The sequence below is a fragment of the Ruditapes philippinarum genome, unplaced genomic scaffold (genome assembly GCF_026571515.1).
Source record: "Ruditapes philippinarum isolate M1 unplaced genomic scaffold, ASM2657151v2 ctg2794_1_1_1_1, whole genome shotgun sequence".
NCBI lineage: Eukaryota > Metazoa > Mollusca > Bivalvia > Venerida > Veneridae > Ruditapes > Ruditapes philippinarum.
The window spans coordinates 85,051-101,825 of NW_026863646.1; the positions used below are offsets into that span (position 1 = coordinate 85,051).

Consider the following 16,775-nt stretch of genomic DNA (forward strand, 5'->3'; position numbering starts at 1 on the left):
TTGTTGTTGTTTTGTTTGTTTTTGTTTTTTATTGTTGTTTTTTGTTGGGGGAGGGGCACCAAAGGGATCATATAATGAGATATCTTAATGAGTTCATTTCAAATGACAGCGAATGTCATAATCTTATGTTGTTTTTAAATTTAAAAAATGATATCAATATACATTTTCATGTAAAACAATGCGATCGATACACACTGATACGGAGTACTAAATTTTTTGCATATATCGTTTATGTTGTATAACAATGTAACATAAATATGGCCCAATTAATTTCAGGTTTCCCTGTGGTATTAATAGTGTAACGTATAAGGGTTTAAGGTCCCAATAAGTTATATAATCCATTTTAGTTACATACAAGAAATAACCACTGTTTGATAATCAACAATTGTACACAATAGCCGAAACAATACTATAAGATAATAACTGGATTATGATAACCCACTATCAGCGTCTTTTAAAACAATCATAACAACACTTGTAATTGTCTTTCCGATTTCATTTCGATTTCAAATGAATTTAAATTGTTTAACAAGGCAATATTGTTTTGAAAACATTAATGGGGAGATATTCGTGGCATTATATAAGGATTTACTATGAAAGGAATTGCGGGGAATCTGATATTTATTTTGATTATTTGTCAAAGTTTACAGCTGTGTGTGACGAATGAAAACACGGTCTTTGGTAAGCTATTTTTTTTCGCAAAGTCCCACTTTATATTTGTTTTTGTAGTAGAGTTAAGTTTATTTGATATATCTGTGTGTATCTTATTATATCACTTTTCTGGATTTTTAAAGTAATCTGTTCCATCTTGTACATTTCACTTTTACATGTTTTATTGAAATTCTGTAAATTTGAAACGGACGGAAAGTGGTTCATACAAAGTTACTTGCGTCTAACATTAACAATCAATAATATTCTCCGTTTTAAAAGTGAACTAAATTTCAGCGATAATAGTAACTTTGTCAAGCATGTTCTAAAGAACTGAATTAAAGTTCTTATTTTTAAGTTTAAAGGTCCATTATGCCCCAGATATGCATTTATCTTTATTTATCTCAAAAGCTCTGTTTTTGTGCCCTATTGCAATAAAAAGTTACTCATTTCCCAATTACCTGACCTATCTATTGCTTCTGTTGCTTTTTGGCCATAAGTGAGGGGAAAGTGATTCAGTATTTTGTATTTGTTTACATTTTGCTACTTTTATAACAAATAGTTTCTATCATTTAGAGCTAATTTCTTAAGTAATAAGCATTTCACATACCCTTGAACAGTCATAAAAAAGATTATCTTACATTCCTTAAATGCAATTAGTATCTATATTTTTGCATTTCTTTTGTTGTCATATTCCCTTCGTGTTATATGCGTTTTTAAAAACACTTTTAGACAATTTGAACTACAACGCGGATGAAGTCCAGTGGGTCGACGCCGTAAACCGTTGCAATGAAAATGGTGCGACATTGGTGCCTTTCCAACCGGAACCTGGCAGCAATGGTAAAAACGTTACTGTCGTTAAACGCTCTGTACACTTCAAATTTGGAAACGAAAGCTGGGTTGGTGATTATAAAACATATGACGTCATTAAAGGATCAGGTGATTGCTTTAAAGTTAAATATCTATATATTTTAACCTTAATTACCCAAAGTAGCTGCAATGTATAGCAAGGCAATCTGAAGGACAGCTAAATCCCCCTGTAAACCTTATACCAGCCAAGCCATGCATATCATAAGCACATAGTCTCATGATGGTGATTATTTGTGCCATGTTATTTGAAATCTTCCATAAAGTAAAAAAAGTTATGGAGGACATATAATCTTGACCTTGGGGGAAGCAACCTGGATGTTGAACTGTGCAGATTGATTGTGTCATGTTGATGATCATTTGTACCAAGTAATTTAAAAACCTTTGCATTGTCAAGGACATGAAAAATAGATTTTTTTTTTACTTTGGACCTTTGAGTGTGACCCTGACCTTCAGGGTTGTGACTTGATTATTGTGCTCTGCCAATGGTGTCATAATGGTGATCACTTCTGTCACGTTGTCTTGATGTGGCCATGATGGCCCTGACATCGCTCACCTGTATATAGGCCCAATTTTAAACCAGGGACTTTTATTTGAACAAATTTGGTAGACACCCATAAGAAGATGTTTCATGATAAATATTTAAGCTCTAACTCTTTGGGGTTTTTATAATAAGATTTTGACCATATACATAAAGGGAAAAACAATGTCCCCCTCCCCCCTCGGAGTGACCAAATTTGACCCCAGTGCTTTTATTTGAACAAACTTGGTAGACACTCACTAGAAGATATTTCATACAGTAGCTCTTTGGGTTTTTTAAGAAGATTTTTTAAGTTTTTATTATACACATATAAGGAAAATCAATGACCCTTGGGGTGGGGCCCAAGGGTCCTTATTTAAACAACTTTGTAGGCACCCATAAAAAGATGTTTCATGCTAAATATCTTAGTTCTAGCTCTTTGGGGTTTTTAAAAGAAGGTTTTTTTAAGTTTTTATTATATACGTAAAGGGAAAAACAATGACCCTCTGAGGCGGGGCCAATTTTACTCCAGGGCCTTTATTTGAACAACTTGGTAGACACTGACTTAATAATGTTGATGCCAAATATTTAAGCTCTATCTCTTTTGGTTTTCTAAAAGAAGATATTTTAAGTTTTTTCTTTCAATTGCCATGGCAATCAGAGTTCTGCTTGTAAATAAATTATTTGAATATTTTTTAAAGTTGACTACCAAAGAAACATTCCTGTGAAGTTTGGATGAAGCGGTTAATGAAGAGATGTCGTTAAAAGTGAAAGTTAGACTTTTTATTATGAAATGAACAGTTTTTAATATTTGACCTTTAAGTGTGACCTTGACCTTGAAGGTAGCAACCCAATTATTGCACTCTGCACATCGTCTCATTATGGTGATAACTTGTGCCAAGTTATTTAAAAAAATCAGTAGTATAAAAATTATGGAGCGGACACGAAATGAAGACTTTTATTATGGAATGAAGCGCTTTTAACATTTGACCTTTAAGTGTGACCTTAACCTTGGGGGTAGCAGCCCAATTATTGCGCTCTGCACATTGTCTCATTATGGATATTACTTGCGCCAATTTATTTCAAAAACTTTTCAGTGGTTTAAAAGTTATGGAGCAGCCACGAAAGTGTTACAAACGGACGGAGCGACTGACAGACGGTGTCCATACCTATAATCCCCTTTCGGGATTAAAAAGCGGATACAAACATATGTAATCTGAATATTCATGCTACTTGTATTTCAAAAAGTGTATTGCAATGTTAAGGACTTACGAAATATTTCTATAAACTTCATCAACATTAAAATAATATTGTTTCCAAACCTTTTTCAGAAAGAGGTTTGACATACATGTACTCAAATGTCTCTGTTATTTAACACATGCATATTTTATGTAAACATAATAAAATGTTCTGTAGCAAACTAGTATGCTGTTATTTTATCTAGGGTTTGTACCGTTTAGCATTGATTTCGTGCATGCACCATTCGCTTGAAAGAAAATATACTTGCATATTTCTTTCATACAGGCATTTATAAAATAAGTATTTATTTCAAACTTCAGACAATATTTGATGCACATAAAGATGTATAGCTCACTACATTTTAAATAGATACGCAAAACATTTCAAAGCAATTCACATTATATAATGAGAGTTTATGTTTCTTATGTTTTCAGAAATCAATCTTGATATACATGTACATAAATGCGTTGCTTTACATGTAACAGATGAAAGCTTGCTGACAAACAACAATCTGATGTACGGATATGACCTGGTGACTAAGAACTGCACTTCTAACCTACCAGCTATATGTTCAAATGGTAAGACAACTAGCGCTTGCAAACCAAATTTCAATTCAAGTACCCGTGTTTAAGTTATTTTAATAAAAAATATATAGTATTACAATATTTTAATTTTTCACAGATAATAACACGTTTATAAAAGATGAAAACACACTTGCTGAATGGATTGCGAACAGGGGCTGTAATTTATGGGAACCAGAGTATAAAAGCAAGCCAGTCGCAGAAAACACGAGCTTTGCAAGCGGACATTTTACGTCACCACAGATTAATCACAAATTGATTGGAAATTTCTACTGGGTCAACTATATTGTGCAGGAACAATACTCGAAATTACCAAGTAAATAACGTTTTATTATTACGAAAAATTCTGTCACATTACCTAAATTGTTATACATGCAGTGTCTTATGCAGTTCTGTATCTGTTTTTATTTTATACCGTAACAAAATATAACCAATTAACTTTTAGTGTTAGCACCACGTGATGTTCCACTGTGCATGTACAATGTAGATCATCATTGGGTCCAATCTAATCGATTTAGCCTCGTTTTAATTCCCCAAGTCCAAAAACTCCATACCAAATGCATATCGTACCCATATAGCCTTTTTTTAAATTTTGGAGTCCAAAAATCAATATCAAGTGCATATCATACTCCATCTGGTCTTGTTTTTATTTTCAGAATCCAAACGTCCATATCAAATCTTTCTTGTACTAGAAATAAGTTGTGCCAAATTGTCAAAAATAGTCATGTGAAATAAAGAGGTCATTATACATTGTTGAGAACAAAACTGATTTAATTGGACTCGTACACAGTTGCAAAACTTATGTAAGACTCGGCTTGTGTCACGTCCGATATAGGTTTGATAGCGGTGTATGTATACTCATTCAATAAAAAGCAGTATTGTACACAACAAGGTATATCTTTAACCTCATGATATTTAACACGCATAATTTGTTTTGTTGTGTGTTTTTTGTTGTTGTTGTTTTTTCTACATTTCAATGAATAAGTTTTCACACATTTTTGTCTTGTAAAATAAAAAGTTTTCTTCAAAATTTTGATCATTGCCTGTTTTTATCGGAATAAAGTCGATGCAAACCTAGAACAGAGCGTTCCGAAATAACAATTTAAAGATACAAAATTAAATTTCATTTTCAAATATAACTGCGCGTTTCTTGAGCTTTAGCAATAGTCCCGCAAATATATTTCAGTTGCTGGTAATATTTTACAATGTGGATACATAAACCATACTAGCACCGGTGTATCATACACAGATTGCTAAAGAAACCTTTCATATGCCAAATAGGTAAGATATTTTAGTTGACTGAAAGTCAGAAGGAAATGTGTGTAAGTAAACTAAACACTTTAATTCCCCTTTACTGGTTTGTGTCACCCTTTAGATATTGGATTAGAATTGTATTTTTCTGACTTAATATCGTGAAGAAGTTTTACTCCCCAGTGACCATTTTACCATTTTTGTGGAGATCAATTGTTTTTCTTGGAGCTAACAGAAAGAATAGAAGCTGAAATACTTACTTTCCATTAAAATTATCTATGCCAAAAATAATAAAGTACATGATAAATTAACGTAATGTTTTTGATACGAACACATTTTAAAAATACTGTTTGTTTCATTTAATATGTTTAAAATATGAACATATTCTGGGAACTAAATTTATTTATTCCAAAACTTATACACATAGATGAAAATGAAAGTTTATCATCATCATCATCATCATCATCAACTACTTCAAAGGGACTTTATATTGGACTGGCAGGAGCAATGTTATTTGTTGTGGCTGTAATCGTCGGTGTTGTCTTCTTCATACTTAGAATACGTCGCAAACAGTATGTAGTAAATCTTCTTTATTTTACTTTAGCAGCATTAGCTGATTTATCTTTGTGCTTTGGTCTTCATAAGACAGAGCAGGGGGTGACCGAAGCGAAGTTGTTAAGGTCGTTGACTTTAAATCACTTGCCTTTCACCGCTGTAGGTCACCAGCATCTTCGAATTCTTTTAAATAAGCAAGCTATTCAGCTAGCTTACGGAAAGTCGGCGGATCTACTCAGATGCCCCCAATTCAGGTCCCTGAAATAAAGGGGCACCGAGATCTCTCTCCACCTCTAAAGCTGGAAAGTCGCCATAGGACCTAAACTGTGTTGGTGCGAAAAAGAGAATATCTCGGCGTTAAACAAGTTTTATTCACTATGTAGACCTTGCTAGGAATACCTGCCAATCAAACAATTTCAAGACGCGTCATTTAATACTGCTCATGTCATCGTACCATTAAAATCAAAATATTTTATAAGTGGTTGAAAACAGACTGAGAAACGTTCAAAATTAATGAAAAGTATGACTTTTGTAGATACGGCTTTATTATTTTTGTAAAAAAAAGCATACTTTTGGTAACTACATCGATTGACCTTCAGTCTCATTAAACCACGTTTAAACAAATTATTACTTTCAAAATTTTCTAGGACTAGTCTAGTTGTAACACATATTTTTTGATGCATTAACCGACAGTATATACATATAGCGTAAATTTTAGGGGTACTAAATCTTCAGAAGATCTGCCTCGTGGAGGGAAAAGTTTTACAAGAAGGAAAGAGGCCGAAGAATTAGATGAAAATGATGGAAGAGATAATGCCGCGTTTAAAGAGAACAATCGCATTACAACCTATCACCAAATAAATATTGACCAGATAAAATTAAAATCACCCGACAATAAAGAAAGCTTTGCGAGCGGCAATAGAGATTCTGGTCACACATATTCTATGGTTCAAAAGAAAAAGTAAAACGACAACAAACCGGATGTTGTACCTAGAACGAGTACGAGAAAAAGCGTAGAAAGACCTGGGTACCTTTCTATGGACGGAACGAACACAAAACAAAATGCAGATGGGGTTGACAAGGAATATGACTTTCTAGAAAGCACACGAAGTACTAATAGTTCAAGATATAGACAAATTGACAGGAACGCTACAGATGGCAATATATATAGCACGACATCCTCTGATGTCAACGATTCAACTTATGACGTCACATTTCACCGAGGATCTAGCCAAAAGCGTCTCATTAACGAAGAATATGATCGCGTTATTGTTGAAAGCGGCTCAATGACGATGAATAGAGGCAATTGTGAATCTATTGGAGAACAATATTCATCTACAAATATTACAAGCTCTCCAGTCATAAACCCATGTTATGATAGGGTAGTTATAAAGTAATTATTCTTGAATATGTAGATAATATGTATGATATGATAACTTTATAGAATTAGATTTCGGACAGATGTTGAATAATCTACAAACATACCAATTATCATAAAGTATTGCATATATAAATGAAAAAAAAACATATGAAATTTTCAAATGGGAAAATTTTAAAAAGTATTAACCTCTAATTAACTTTGAAATGAACTTTTAAAAAATCATAAAATGTAAATAAAACGAAAAACAACACACAAGTTTGTAAACTTTTTATTAAATCAACTATTTTGTCATCTGACTGACACAGACAATGTATTAGACTGTTTATTTCATCTGAATTTCCAAGTAATGAATTATTCATTCTATCCAGAATTTGTCAAAATAATATACGTGATAATTTTATAATGAACGGATTTCTCGTGCAAGACATGTTGTTGCACTATTTTCCATCAATCAGCTTAGCGTTTTCCATAACTATAATTACCAATCCCTGCTTCTGTATCATCTAACGTTACATAATAATCCACCAGAGAATGATCGGTTTGTCTATATCGTGGAACGCCGGATTAACAAACAGATCTGTATTATTTTAGAGAGATTGTATGTGTCAAAATCTTACAAATTAATGACATAAGCAAATAAACAAGTCATATAATGAATTATCATATATTGTGAAGTGTTTGTGACAATGAATCCCAGAAGTGCCTCCAGATTCAACGTTCATTTTTTATCCAAATTATATTATAAGAATGCTATTTATGTATGTTTCTTTTTTATTTTAATTTTCCACGAAAAGAGATAATGGACAATTCCAGTTATTTTAGTGCTTGGACACCTGCTCACAAACAGTATCGCAAACAAATTTGATTGTAAACCAGGTCAACACGTGACTATGAGGTTTCCACATGTGGCATTTGGATAGCAAGTTTAATTTGCCAAATTGCATAACAATTTAAGCATTACATTTTCAAAAGTCATAAGGCGTTTACCACAACTTTTCCGCGCAACGTCAAAATATCATACTTCTGCCCAAGACACCGTATGTTTACAAAAGTTCGTGTTGACCTCAACATGGGCTATAACGACGATGCGTTTTGCTATGACCTCACGAGCCCGTATATATATAATGGTTCAGCATAAATTAAAGTTCCACATACAAGGGTGTGTTTCTAGTGTAAAGTTTTGGGAATATGTGGTGGAATTTGTCTAACTGATATGAATATTGGAGTACCGCACAACAATGAATTCTAACATCGAATTTTTATTCCGTCAGACTGATAATTACTGGCATTGTTTTCTTTTGCACCATACTTTATAAGCAACTGTAGACTTACAGATCTACTTGCAAATATGTTTTATTTGATGGAAGACTGTTCACTTTCTCTTTCACCTATTTATAAAATGTTATTTTATGGAAGACTTGTAGGTCGAATGTCCAAAGTACCAGTTAGATAAGTGCAATGGTCTCAATAGAATAGTAAGTTGATTTTTTTATATTTGATTTTTCCGAATTTCTTCAAATGCATAAATCCCACATGTAAACGTCTCTTGTCGATCGTCGTTACTGAAAAAAAGAAGAGAAAATGCAGTGATTTAAGGACGAAAATGCGGTGTGCACATCTTACTATTGTTCAAGTTGTACGGTGCCTAAAGTACATTCGTGATGACATGAAACTCAACACTGAATCGAAGACGATAAAGTTGAAACCACTTAACTGTCGTATGTTTCCATTGCAATTAAAGGCAAGAAGCCGAAATGTTCATAGAAAATTCCAAACAACTACTCTGCTCTTAGTCGAACAGCCATTGCTTTCCGGCGTCAAAGCAAGGCAAACTCAAACATATTTAAATGTCACATTCCTGCTTTACAGCTTTAGCGTTGAATGTGTGTTGTAATATATACTCTGTACCTTATGGTTTTTATCTCTGTCGATATCTCTTTTTGAAGCAATCTCGAGAAATATGCCGCTTCGAATAAGAAAACATACAGGTTATTGTATTACGTTGTCTAATATCTAACTATCGAGCGATAAACTGAAGATTTTTGTAGTCTGGTGTGTTGTGGAGGTTTTAAAAAGGCCGAGCACCTGTACAAACCTAGCGTGATTTTTTTCTGGTCTTTATTCGGGGATTCAAATACTTCAAGTAGGTTTGGTTGATTGGGTTTACGTCACAACGACACAATATAGGTCAACGTTCCAGGTTTACTGGTGGAGGAAGATGCCCTTCCGTGCATTATTTCAGGCACAAGCTGGTACCTGTTTAGAACCACCAACGTTCCGAATGCTAGCTCGATAGCTTCCACACATGAAAAAAAATCAAAAATCCATGTTGGTATTCAAATCCACAGCGGTGAGGGGCAAGTGGTTTGAATTCAACGACCTTAACCACTCAGTTACGGACGCCCCTAAAATTACTAAGTATTGATGATAATATTATATTGCTTAACACGGTGCAAGTGGGCATTGGAGATTCTGCACTTTTCATGAAAAGACTCAATAAAATTGATTCTGACATTTTCAACTCTTTGTTTTTCCTTTAATTGCTCTCGACGGAACCCTTTCCAGAACTTGCATTCAATCAGGTAATTAGTTAATATAATGTTGGTATTAAAGCTTTTCATTTATTTTATTGATTTTATGTCAAACATTGCAAAATTGTTAAATTGCATGTCACAGGAATGCACATGAAAATGTTATAGCTAGCGTTTGTGACATTATACACAATCTATTTAATTTCATTTATGTGCAGGTACGAAGATAGAAATATCTTGAATCTTAGAAAGATGGCATCTGTTTATAGAATATTTTTCCAAAATGTTAGGTAAACCAAAATAAATATTATACAATGTATATAAGAACATTTACTGTACGGGGAGTCTGTTGCTATAACTTTTAGCCCCTCCTATTTGAACAATATTATAAAAACCGATAGATTTCATACAAGATAAGAATTATATAAATCTGACATTGTCCTTGAAATACATTTGTATTTTGTGTATTGCGGAAATGTTTTTCCCGTGGTAAAATTAATGGTAAAAACTTACCATTATAGCGCGTCTTAAAATTGAATTCCATAAATACTTACACGCCAAATAAGCATCCATTTAAAAAAAAATACTCTAACATGCGAAGGATCAATGAATTTACTAGGGCTCATTTAATATAATGCTGAAAATATATTGACTTAGCAACAACTTTTCCTTACACAGGTAATAAATGACGCAGAAATGTTTGAAATGAGATTATGATAATACGTTTGAAAACGATTTCTTATAATGTATTCAGAGCTTACTATAAAGACCCGGGTGTAAGGTTTTCATCGCATGTTTTCGTTTATTAGACAAAAGTTGTATTTTTTTTACAAAAGCTCCATATTTGATAACTGAGTAACTTTATTTTGCCTGCTTTCTGACCACATTGATGAGAACGGATGTTATTCCTCTGGATATTCTTTGAAATACAAATTTAATGATGCTTAAAGCAAATTATTCAACTCAATTTTCTGCAATATTGTGTCAAATATATCTCGGGACCTATCTTAACACATCAAAGCAACAAAAGCTTTCATCAAATCAGTTATATTAAAACGAAATAACTCTGAAACAGGAAAATGCCATGATATTCTACTTAGCTATATGCTAAATTGTTGCGTAGGTAAAGTTACAAAGACATAAAAACGTCTTAATAATATTGCCGGAATCCATGCAATCCACCTGCGTGCATAAATGCATTGCTTCCTACAGCAAAATTATTTTAAATTGATAGATGTGATAAGTTCGCTGTCCCGATTGGGCAATCGGGACACATACACATAACTCGAAATAACGAAAACACGAAAATACGATGGTGAAAAGTCGAAATAATGAGACCATCATGGTGAAAAGTCGATGATACGATGATGAAAAGACAAAAGTACGATGCAGGAAAGTCAAAAGTTTAATGGTGAAAAGCCGAAACCAAGATGATAAAAAGTCGCAAGTACGATACAGAAAAGTTGAAATAACGAAACAACGAAACCTCTATTGTGAAAGACCGAAGCGAAGGTACAATGGTGAAAACACGAATTATATCAAATTTTCACCGTCGTGGTTTCGTTATTCAGCTTTTCACCATCGTGATTTCGTTATGTCGACTTTCACCATCGTACTTTTGTTCTTTCATTATCGTATCTCCGACTTTATACTATCATGGTTTCGTTATTTTGACTTTTCATCATCGATCTTTTGTCTCTGAATCACAATTATGATTTCTTTCTCTTTATAAAAAATGGTTAACATACCCGGTGATGATTACATGTTGGCATAGAGTGATTATAATATTGCTCCAGATTTTTTAAAAGCAATGTACTGGTCTATTTGGAGAAACGTAACTTCTCTATTTATCGTTTTAAAATGCGGCAAAGATTGTAAAGATTCGACCTTGTAATGTTTGCATGGTCTAACACAATTTTAGACAGAAGACAAGGACTGGTCACTTGATAAATAAATGGATGATTAAATTATGTCTAGTTTGTAGCGATTTATCATTTGCGGTAGTGATTATCAGAATAACTTAGGATATGATAAATGCATTAACATTGTCTACAAGTAAGCATATGTTAAGGAATATTTATGTCAATTCTACTCTCCTGTCCATTTTTCGAATGTTTCACTGTTAAAGTAACGGTAGTATATTCCATTAGCTGCTAAGGGAGCATTAACATAGTGATAGCTTTGTCTGTGGTCATTTTCTTGTTATTTTTTTACTTTTTAATAAATGTATAATAAAATATCATTTTGGCAAAAAAGCATGTATGATTCAATAGGGAAATTAAAAAGCAAATATAAAATTAACTTTGAAATAAATGTTAAACGACTATGAAATGTAAATAAAACGAAACATTTGTAAACTTGTAAACTTTACATAAAATTCTGATTTACACAGATAATGTATTAGACTGATTATTTCATCTGAATTCCCAAATAATAAATTATTCATTCGATCAAAATGTGACAAAATAATATACGTGATAATTTCATAATAATGAACGGCTTTCTCGTGCGAGACATATTGTTGCACAATTTTCTATCAATCAGCTTAACGTTTTCCGTCACTGTTATTGCCAATCCCTGCTACAATATCATCTCACGTTACATAATAACCCGTCAGAGAATGATCGATTTGTCTATATCGTGGAACATTGGAATAACAAACGTGTCTTTATTATCTTACAGAGACTGTGTCAAAATGTTTCCAATTAATTATTTACATACAAATCCATACGCACACAAACATATTATTTCATGAATTCCTATACATTATGTATTTGTGACAGTGTATCGCACAAGTGCCTCCAGATCAATTTTAATGTGTTTGTTCAAATTATATAATAAGAATATCATGTTTCATGTTTCTATAGAAAGGGATTATGGATCTGTCCAGTGTTTTTTTCCCTTTTCCTTGCTTAGTCAACTGATCACAAACAGTATCAAAATAAATTAACATGTACTTTATTGTAAACCAGGCCAACCTTTGACTACGTATAATCAAAGTAAAGCAACAGGATAGCCAGTTTGCCAATCTGCATCACTGGAAAAGTACATTACATTTCTTTAAAAGTGTAATAACTGATAATAATGACAGATGTTTAAATTAGAGCAAAGCGTGACTTTATTTAACGAGTTTGATTTGGATTACTTGAATATAAAATTTTTGTAATCTGTCTTGATATCAATAGTTTATAGTATACATAATTGGACATAAACACTACTTAAACGTAGTTGCAAACAATATAAAAATTACATTGTAGCTATCTGATAGTATTTGTCAAATTGCACTTATGGAACCGAACCAACACACTCATTCCGAGATATATGATATTGTTAGACCGATCTTGGATTATCTCCTGTTTTAAATAACAGAATATTAAAATAATCATACTTGTTGCTAAAAGGTTAATTAATTAATACACATGGTGATATTGTCGGATATTGGAGCTTTTTATAATTAAAAGGATTATTGGAACTAACAGGCTATCATATTTATACGTGTTATTTCCTGGTGTATGAATATAAGACTTTGTAACTTGGTTAAAGATTAAAACAACGGTTCCCTGTTCATACAAAATACCCAAATGGATTTTTATCGATAATACCAGGAAATAAACAAGTTCAGGAACAACAAAGGACGTTAGTTGAATTGTGTCACCGATACGCTTCTTTAATGTATAATCATAGAAGTCATTCGAAAATTCTCTTCGTATAAATGTATGATGCCACACATTTTTTTATTTTGTTGTTTGTGTTTGACATTCTATTCAATACAGTTTGAATGATGATCACCTTGTTTATTAACTTCAAGGTAGAAAGACCACCCACTAATCTTGTGCATTATCTTTTAAAATCTATCTGGGGTCTCACTCACCAAAGACGTCACAGATTTTATCTGAACAATGCACTGCACGTTGATTGATCATAAAAACAGCAAGAAAGTCATCATGATCTGCAAGTTTACTAATAAATTGAAAGAGTTAAATCGATCTTTGCTTTCCATTGAATCGAAAACCATACTGTAGTATGTTTTCCATTGCAATTGCCCGGCGCTTAATGGTAAGTAAAAGGAATGATGTCTGTTTTCATAGAACTTAAAGTGTTGATTAGAGATGTGCGACTTTTCACAATCTCTCATGAAAAGACTCAATAAAATCAATTGTTTCATTTTTAAATGATAGTTTTACTTTCATTGCTCCGTATTGCTCAATACAGAATTGTCATTCAATTTGTTAATTAATTAATATAAACTTGATAGTAAAGCTTTTAATATATTGTATGCTAAACCAAAATTAATATTCTTATTTTCTGAGACATTTTCTGGAATAGAAGAATAATAATGAACTATCATAAGCATAATATATATTAAGAAAAAACATCCTTTTATCGTTTCATCGCTTTATCGTTTTATATTCATTGTGGGAATTATTTAAGATGGCAAAATCAAGTTTACGTCACGAATGCAAAAATATTTTGAACCTAAAAAAGATGGATGGCATCAACAACTGTTTATAGAACAGAACATTTTCCCCAAAAATAAAAGAAAAACCAAGGTCCAGTGTAACTTCTATTGGCATCTAAAACTGAAACTAACTTTCGCAGTGCATGCTTTTGAGTAATGTAATAGGATACAAATAATTTAAAAGCAATGATAATTGTGTACATATTTTGAGAAAGTCTAAAATAATTTTGTCATGTAAAGTCTTGTTAAAAGAAAGCAAATAGAAACTGGAATATTTTCATATCTGTCACCTTTCTAACAATGTTAAACATTCACAAGATACCACCAGACGTTAAGTAATGAAATATGACATACGTTTATGATGCTAAAAATAATATATTTGAATTTTAAATGTTTGGGTGTTTTTCTGTTTTCAACTGCTTTGAATACACATTGCAAGATATAAGATATAAGATTATTTAAAATGATAATGATTGTAAGCCACTTTTTCATATTATATTATGAAGCTGTTGATATATGAGCCGCGTCACGACAAAACCAACATAGTGCGTTTGTGACCAGCATGGATCCAGACCAGCCTGCGCATCCGCGCAGTCTGATCAGGATCCATGCTGTTCGCTAAACCCTATTAAGTTAAAATGGGTTGTTTGGCACATTTTATCCGCTTCTTCGCAATACATGTTATTTTTAATAATGCACGTCACACAATTTTTCTCTTCTCAAAATCCATAAACATTGATCGGTATACGAATGTATTTATAAGTTACATAGATTACAATTTTAATAAACGTAACTGATTAACTATATCATGGTATTTAAACGTCCCGCTTGAATGAACAACCGTTCGCGTGCCAATCTGTTTGACACTTGCCGCCTGACCAATCCTGTTATTACAATACAAATTGTGTTACATTATGTAATACAGGGGTAATAAAATTCTATCTTTAATACCCTGCTGTTTCAATTTAAATTACTGATGGAAAAGTCGTCTAATGATACCTTAAACAAACGACATGTGTGTGCCCTTTTCGACCATTGAACTATTAGTCCCGCACATTTTCGTAGATCCGTTATAAAATAAATTCACGTTTTCATTACTTACCGCCTAAAGTCATCCCAAAATTAATGTATGGGAAGTAGGCAGTAGCAGTAGCAGCAGTAGGAAACGTGAAGTTAGCAGTAGCAGTAGCACAGCAGTAGCAGTAGCAAAATTATAAAACGTGAAGTTGACAGTAGCAGTAGCTCAGCAGTAGCAGTAGCAAAATTATAAAACGTCAAGTTGGCAGTAGCAGTAGCTCAGCAGTAGCAGTAGCAAAATAATAAAACGTGAAATTGGCAGTAGCAGTAGCTCAGCAGTAGCAGTAGCAAATTTATAAAACGTGAAGTTGGCAGTAGCAGTAGCTCAGCAGTAGCAGTAGCAAAATTATAAAACGTGAAATTGGCAGTAGCAGTAGCTCAGCAGTAGCAGTAGCAAAATTATATAACGTGAAGTTGGCAGTAGCAGTAGGACAGCAGTAGCAGTAGCAAAATTATAAAACGTAAAATTGGCAGTAGCAGTAGCTCAGCAGTAGCAGTAGCAAATTTATAAAACGTGAAGTTGGCAGTAGCAGTAGCTCAGCAGTAGCAGAAGCAAATTTATAAAACGTGAAGTTGGCAGTAGCAGTAGCTCAGCAGTAGCAGTAGCAAATTTATAAAACGTGAAGTTGGCAGTAGCAGTAGCACAGCAGTAGCAGTAGCAAATTTATAAAACGTGAAGTTGGCAGTAGCAGTAGGACAGCAGTAGCAGTAGCAAAATCATGAAACGTAAAATTGGCAGTAGCAGTAGCTGAGCAGTAGCAGTAGCGAAATCATAAAACGTGAAATTGGCAGTAGCAGTAGCAGTAGCAAAATTATAAAACGTGAAATTGGCAATAGCAGTAGTTCAGCAGTATCAAAATTATGAAACGTGAAATTGGCATAAGCAGTAGCTCAGCAGTAGCAGTAGCAAAATTATAAAACGTGAAATTGGCAGTAGCAGTAGCTCAGCAGTAGCAGTAGCAAAATTATAAAACGTGAAGTTGGCAGTAGCAGTAGCTCAGCAGTAGCAGTAGCAAAATTATAAAACGTGAAGTTGGCAGTAGCAGTAGCTCAGCAGTAGCAGTAGCAAAATTATAAAACGTGAAGTTGGCAGTAGCAGTAGCTCAGCAGTAGCAGTAGCAAAATAATAAAACGTGAAGTTGGCAGTAGCAGTAGCTCAGCAGTAGCAGTAGCAAAATAATAAAACGTGAAGTTGGCAGTAGCAGTAGCTCAGCAGTAGCAGTAGCAAATTTATAAAGTGTGAAATTGGCAGTAGCAGTAGCAAAATTATAAAACGTGAATTTAGCAGTAGCAGTTGCACAGCAGTAGCAGTAATATTGTAGCAGTAGAACAGCAACGCATTTTCGCGATTTTACTACTACGTTTAAGAGGGGAAAAGGCCGAAAAAAATAGCTCAATATTTTGCCCTATTTACATCCGATATATATCACAGGATGAACCGCAAGCGGGACTTTTCGTTTTGCATTTCGATTTTGCGTTATTTTATCGTGTTACAATCGCCATTCAGACGACAATGAAAAACCAAGTAGACCGTAATTTAACACTTCATTCAGGTGAACAGTCACTTCACTTCGGCTTTACCTACGAAAACCGAATTATTTCATTTTGTTCTATATATACCTGAAAATCAAAAATAGGCGTTAAATAGAGTTAAAAGTTTTTTTAA

The 16,775-nt window shown here is 33.3% G+C and overlaps 1 protein-coding gene across 1 annotated transcript; it reads left to right on the forward strand.

Annotated features, from left to right (window-relative positions):
- Positions 1-512: 512 nt before the first annotated feature.
- LOC132722820 (uncharacterized) lies at positions 513-7,282 on the forward strand. Its single transcript, XM_060707391.1, has 7 exons — positions 513-681; positions 1,381-1,587; positions 3,709-3,852; positions 3,956-4,171; positions 5,042-5,136; positions 5,534-5,678; positions 6,380-7,282. The coding sequence occupies exons 1-5, from the start codon at positions 594-596 to the stop codon at positions 5,110-5,112; spliced, it is 726 nt and encodes a 241-aa protein (XP_060563374.1). The 5' UTR covers positions 513-593; the 3' UTR covers positions 5,113-5,136; positions 5,534-5,678; positions 6,380-7,282.
- Positions 7,283-16,775: the final 9,493 nt, after the last annotated feature.

Coding starts and splice junctions, on each gene's coding strand:
- LOC132722820 (XM_060707391.1), top strand. CDS start 594: ATGAAAGGAATTGCGGGGAATCTGATATTTATTTTGATTATTTGTCAA. Junction 1,588..3,708: donor TGACGTCATTAAAGGATCAG/GTGATTGCTTTA, acceptor TTATGTTTTCAG/AAATCAATCTTGATATACAT. Junction 4,172..5,041: donor ACAATACTCGAAATTACCAA/GTAAATAACGTT, acceptor AATATATTTCAG/TTGCTGGTAATATTTTACAA.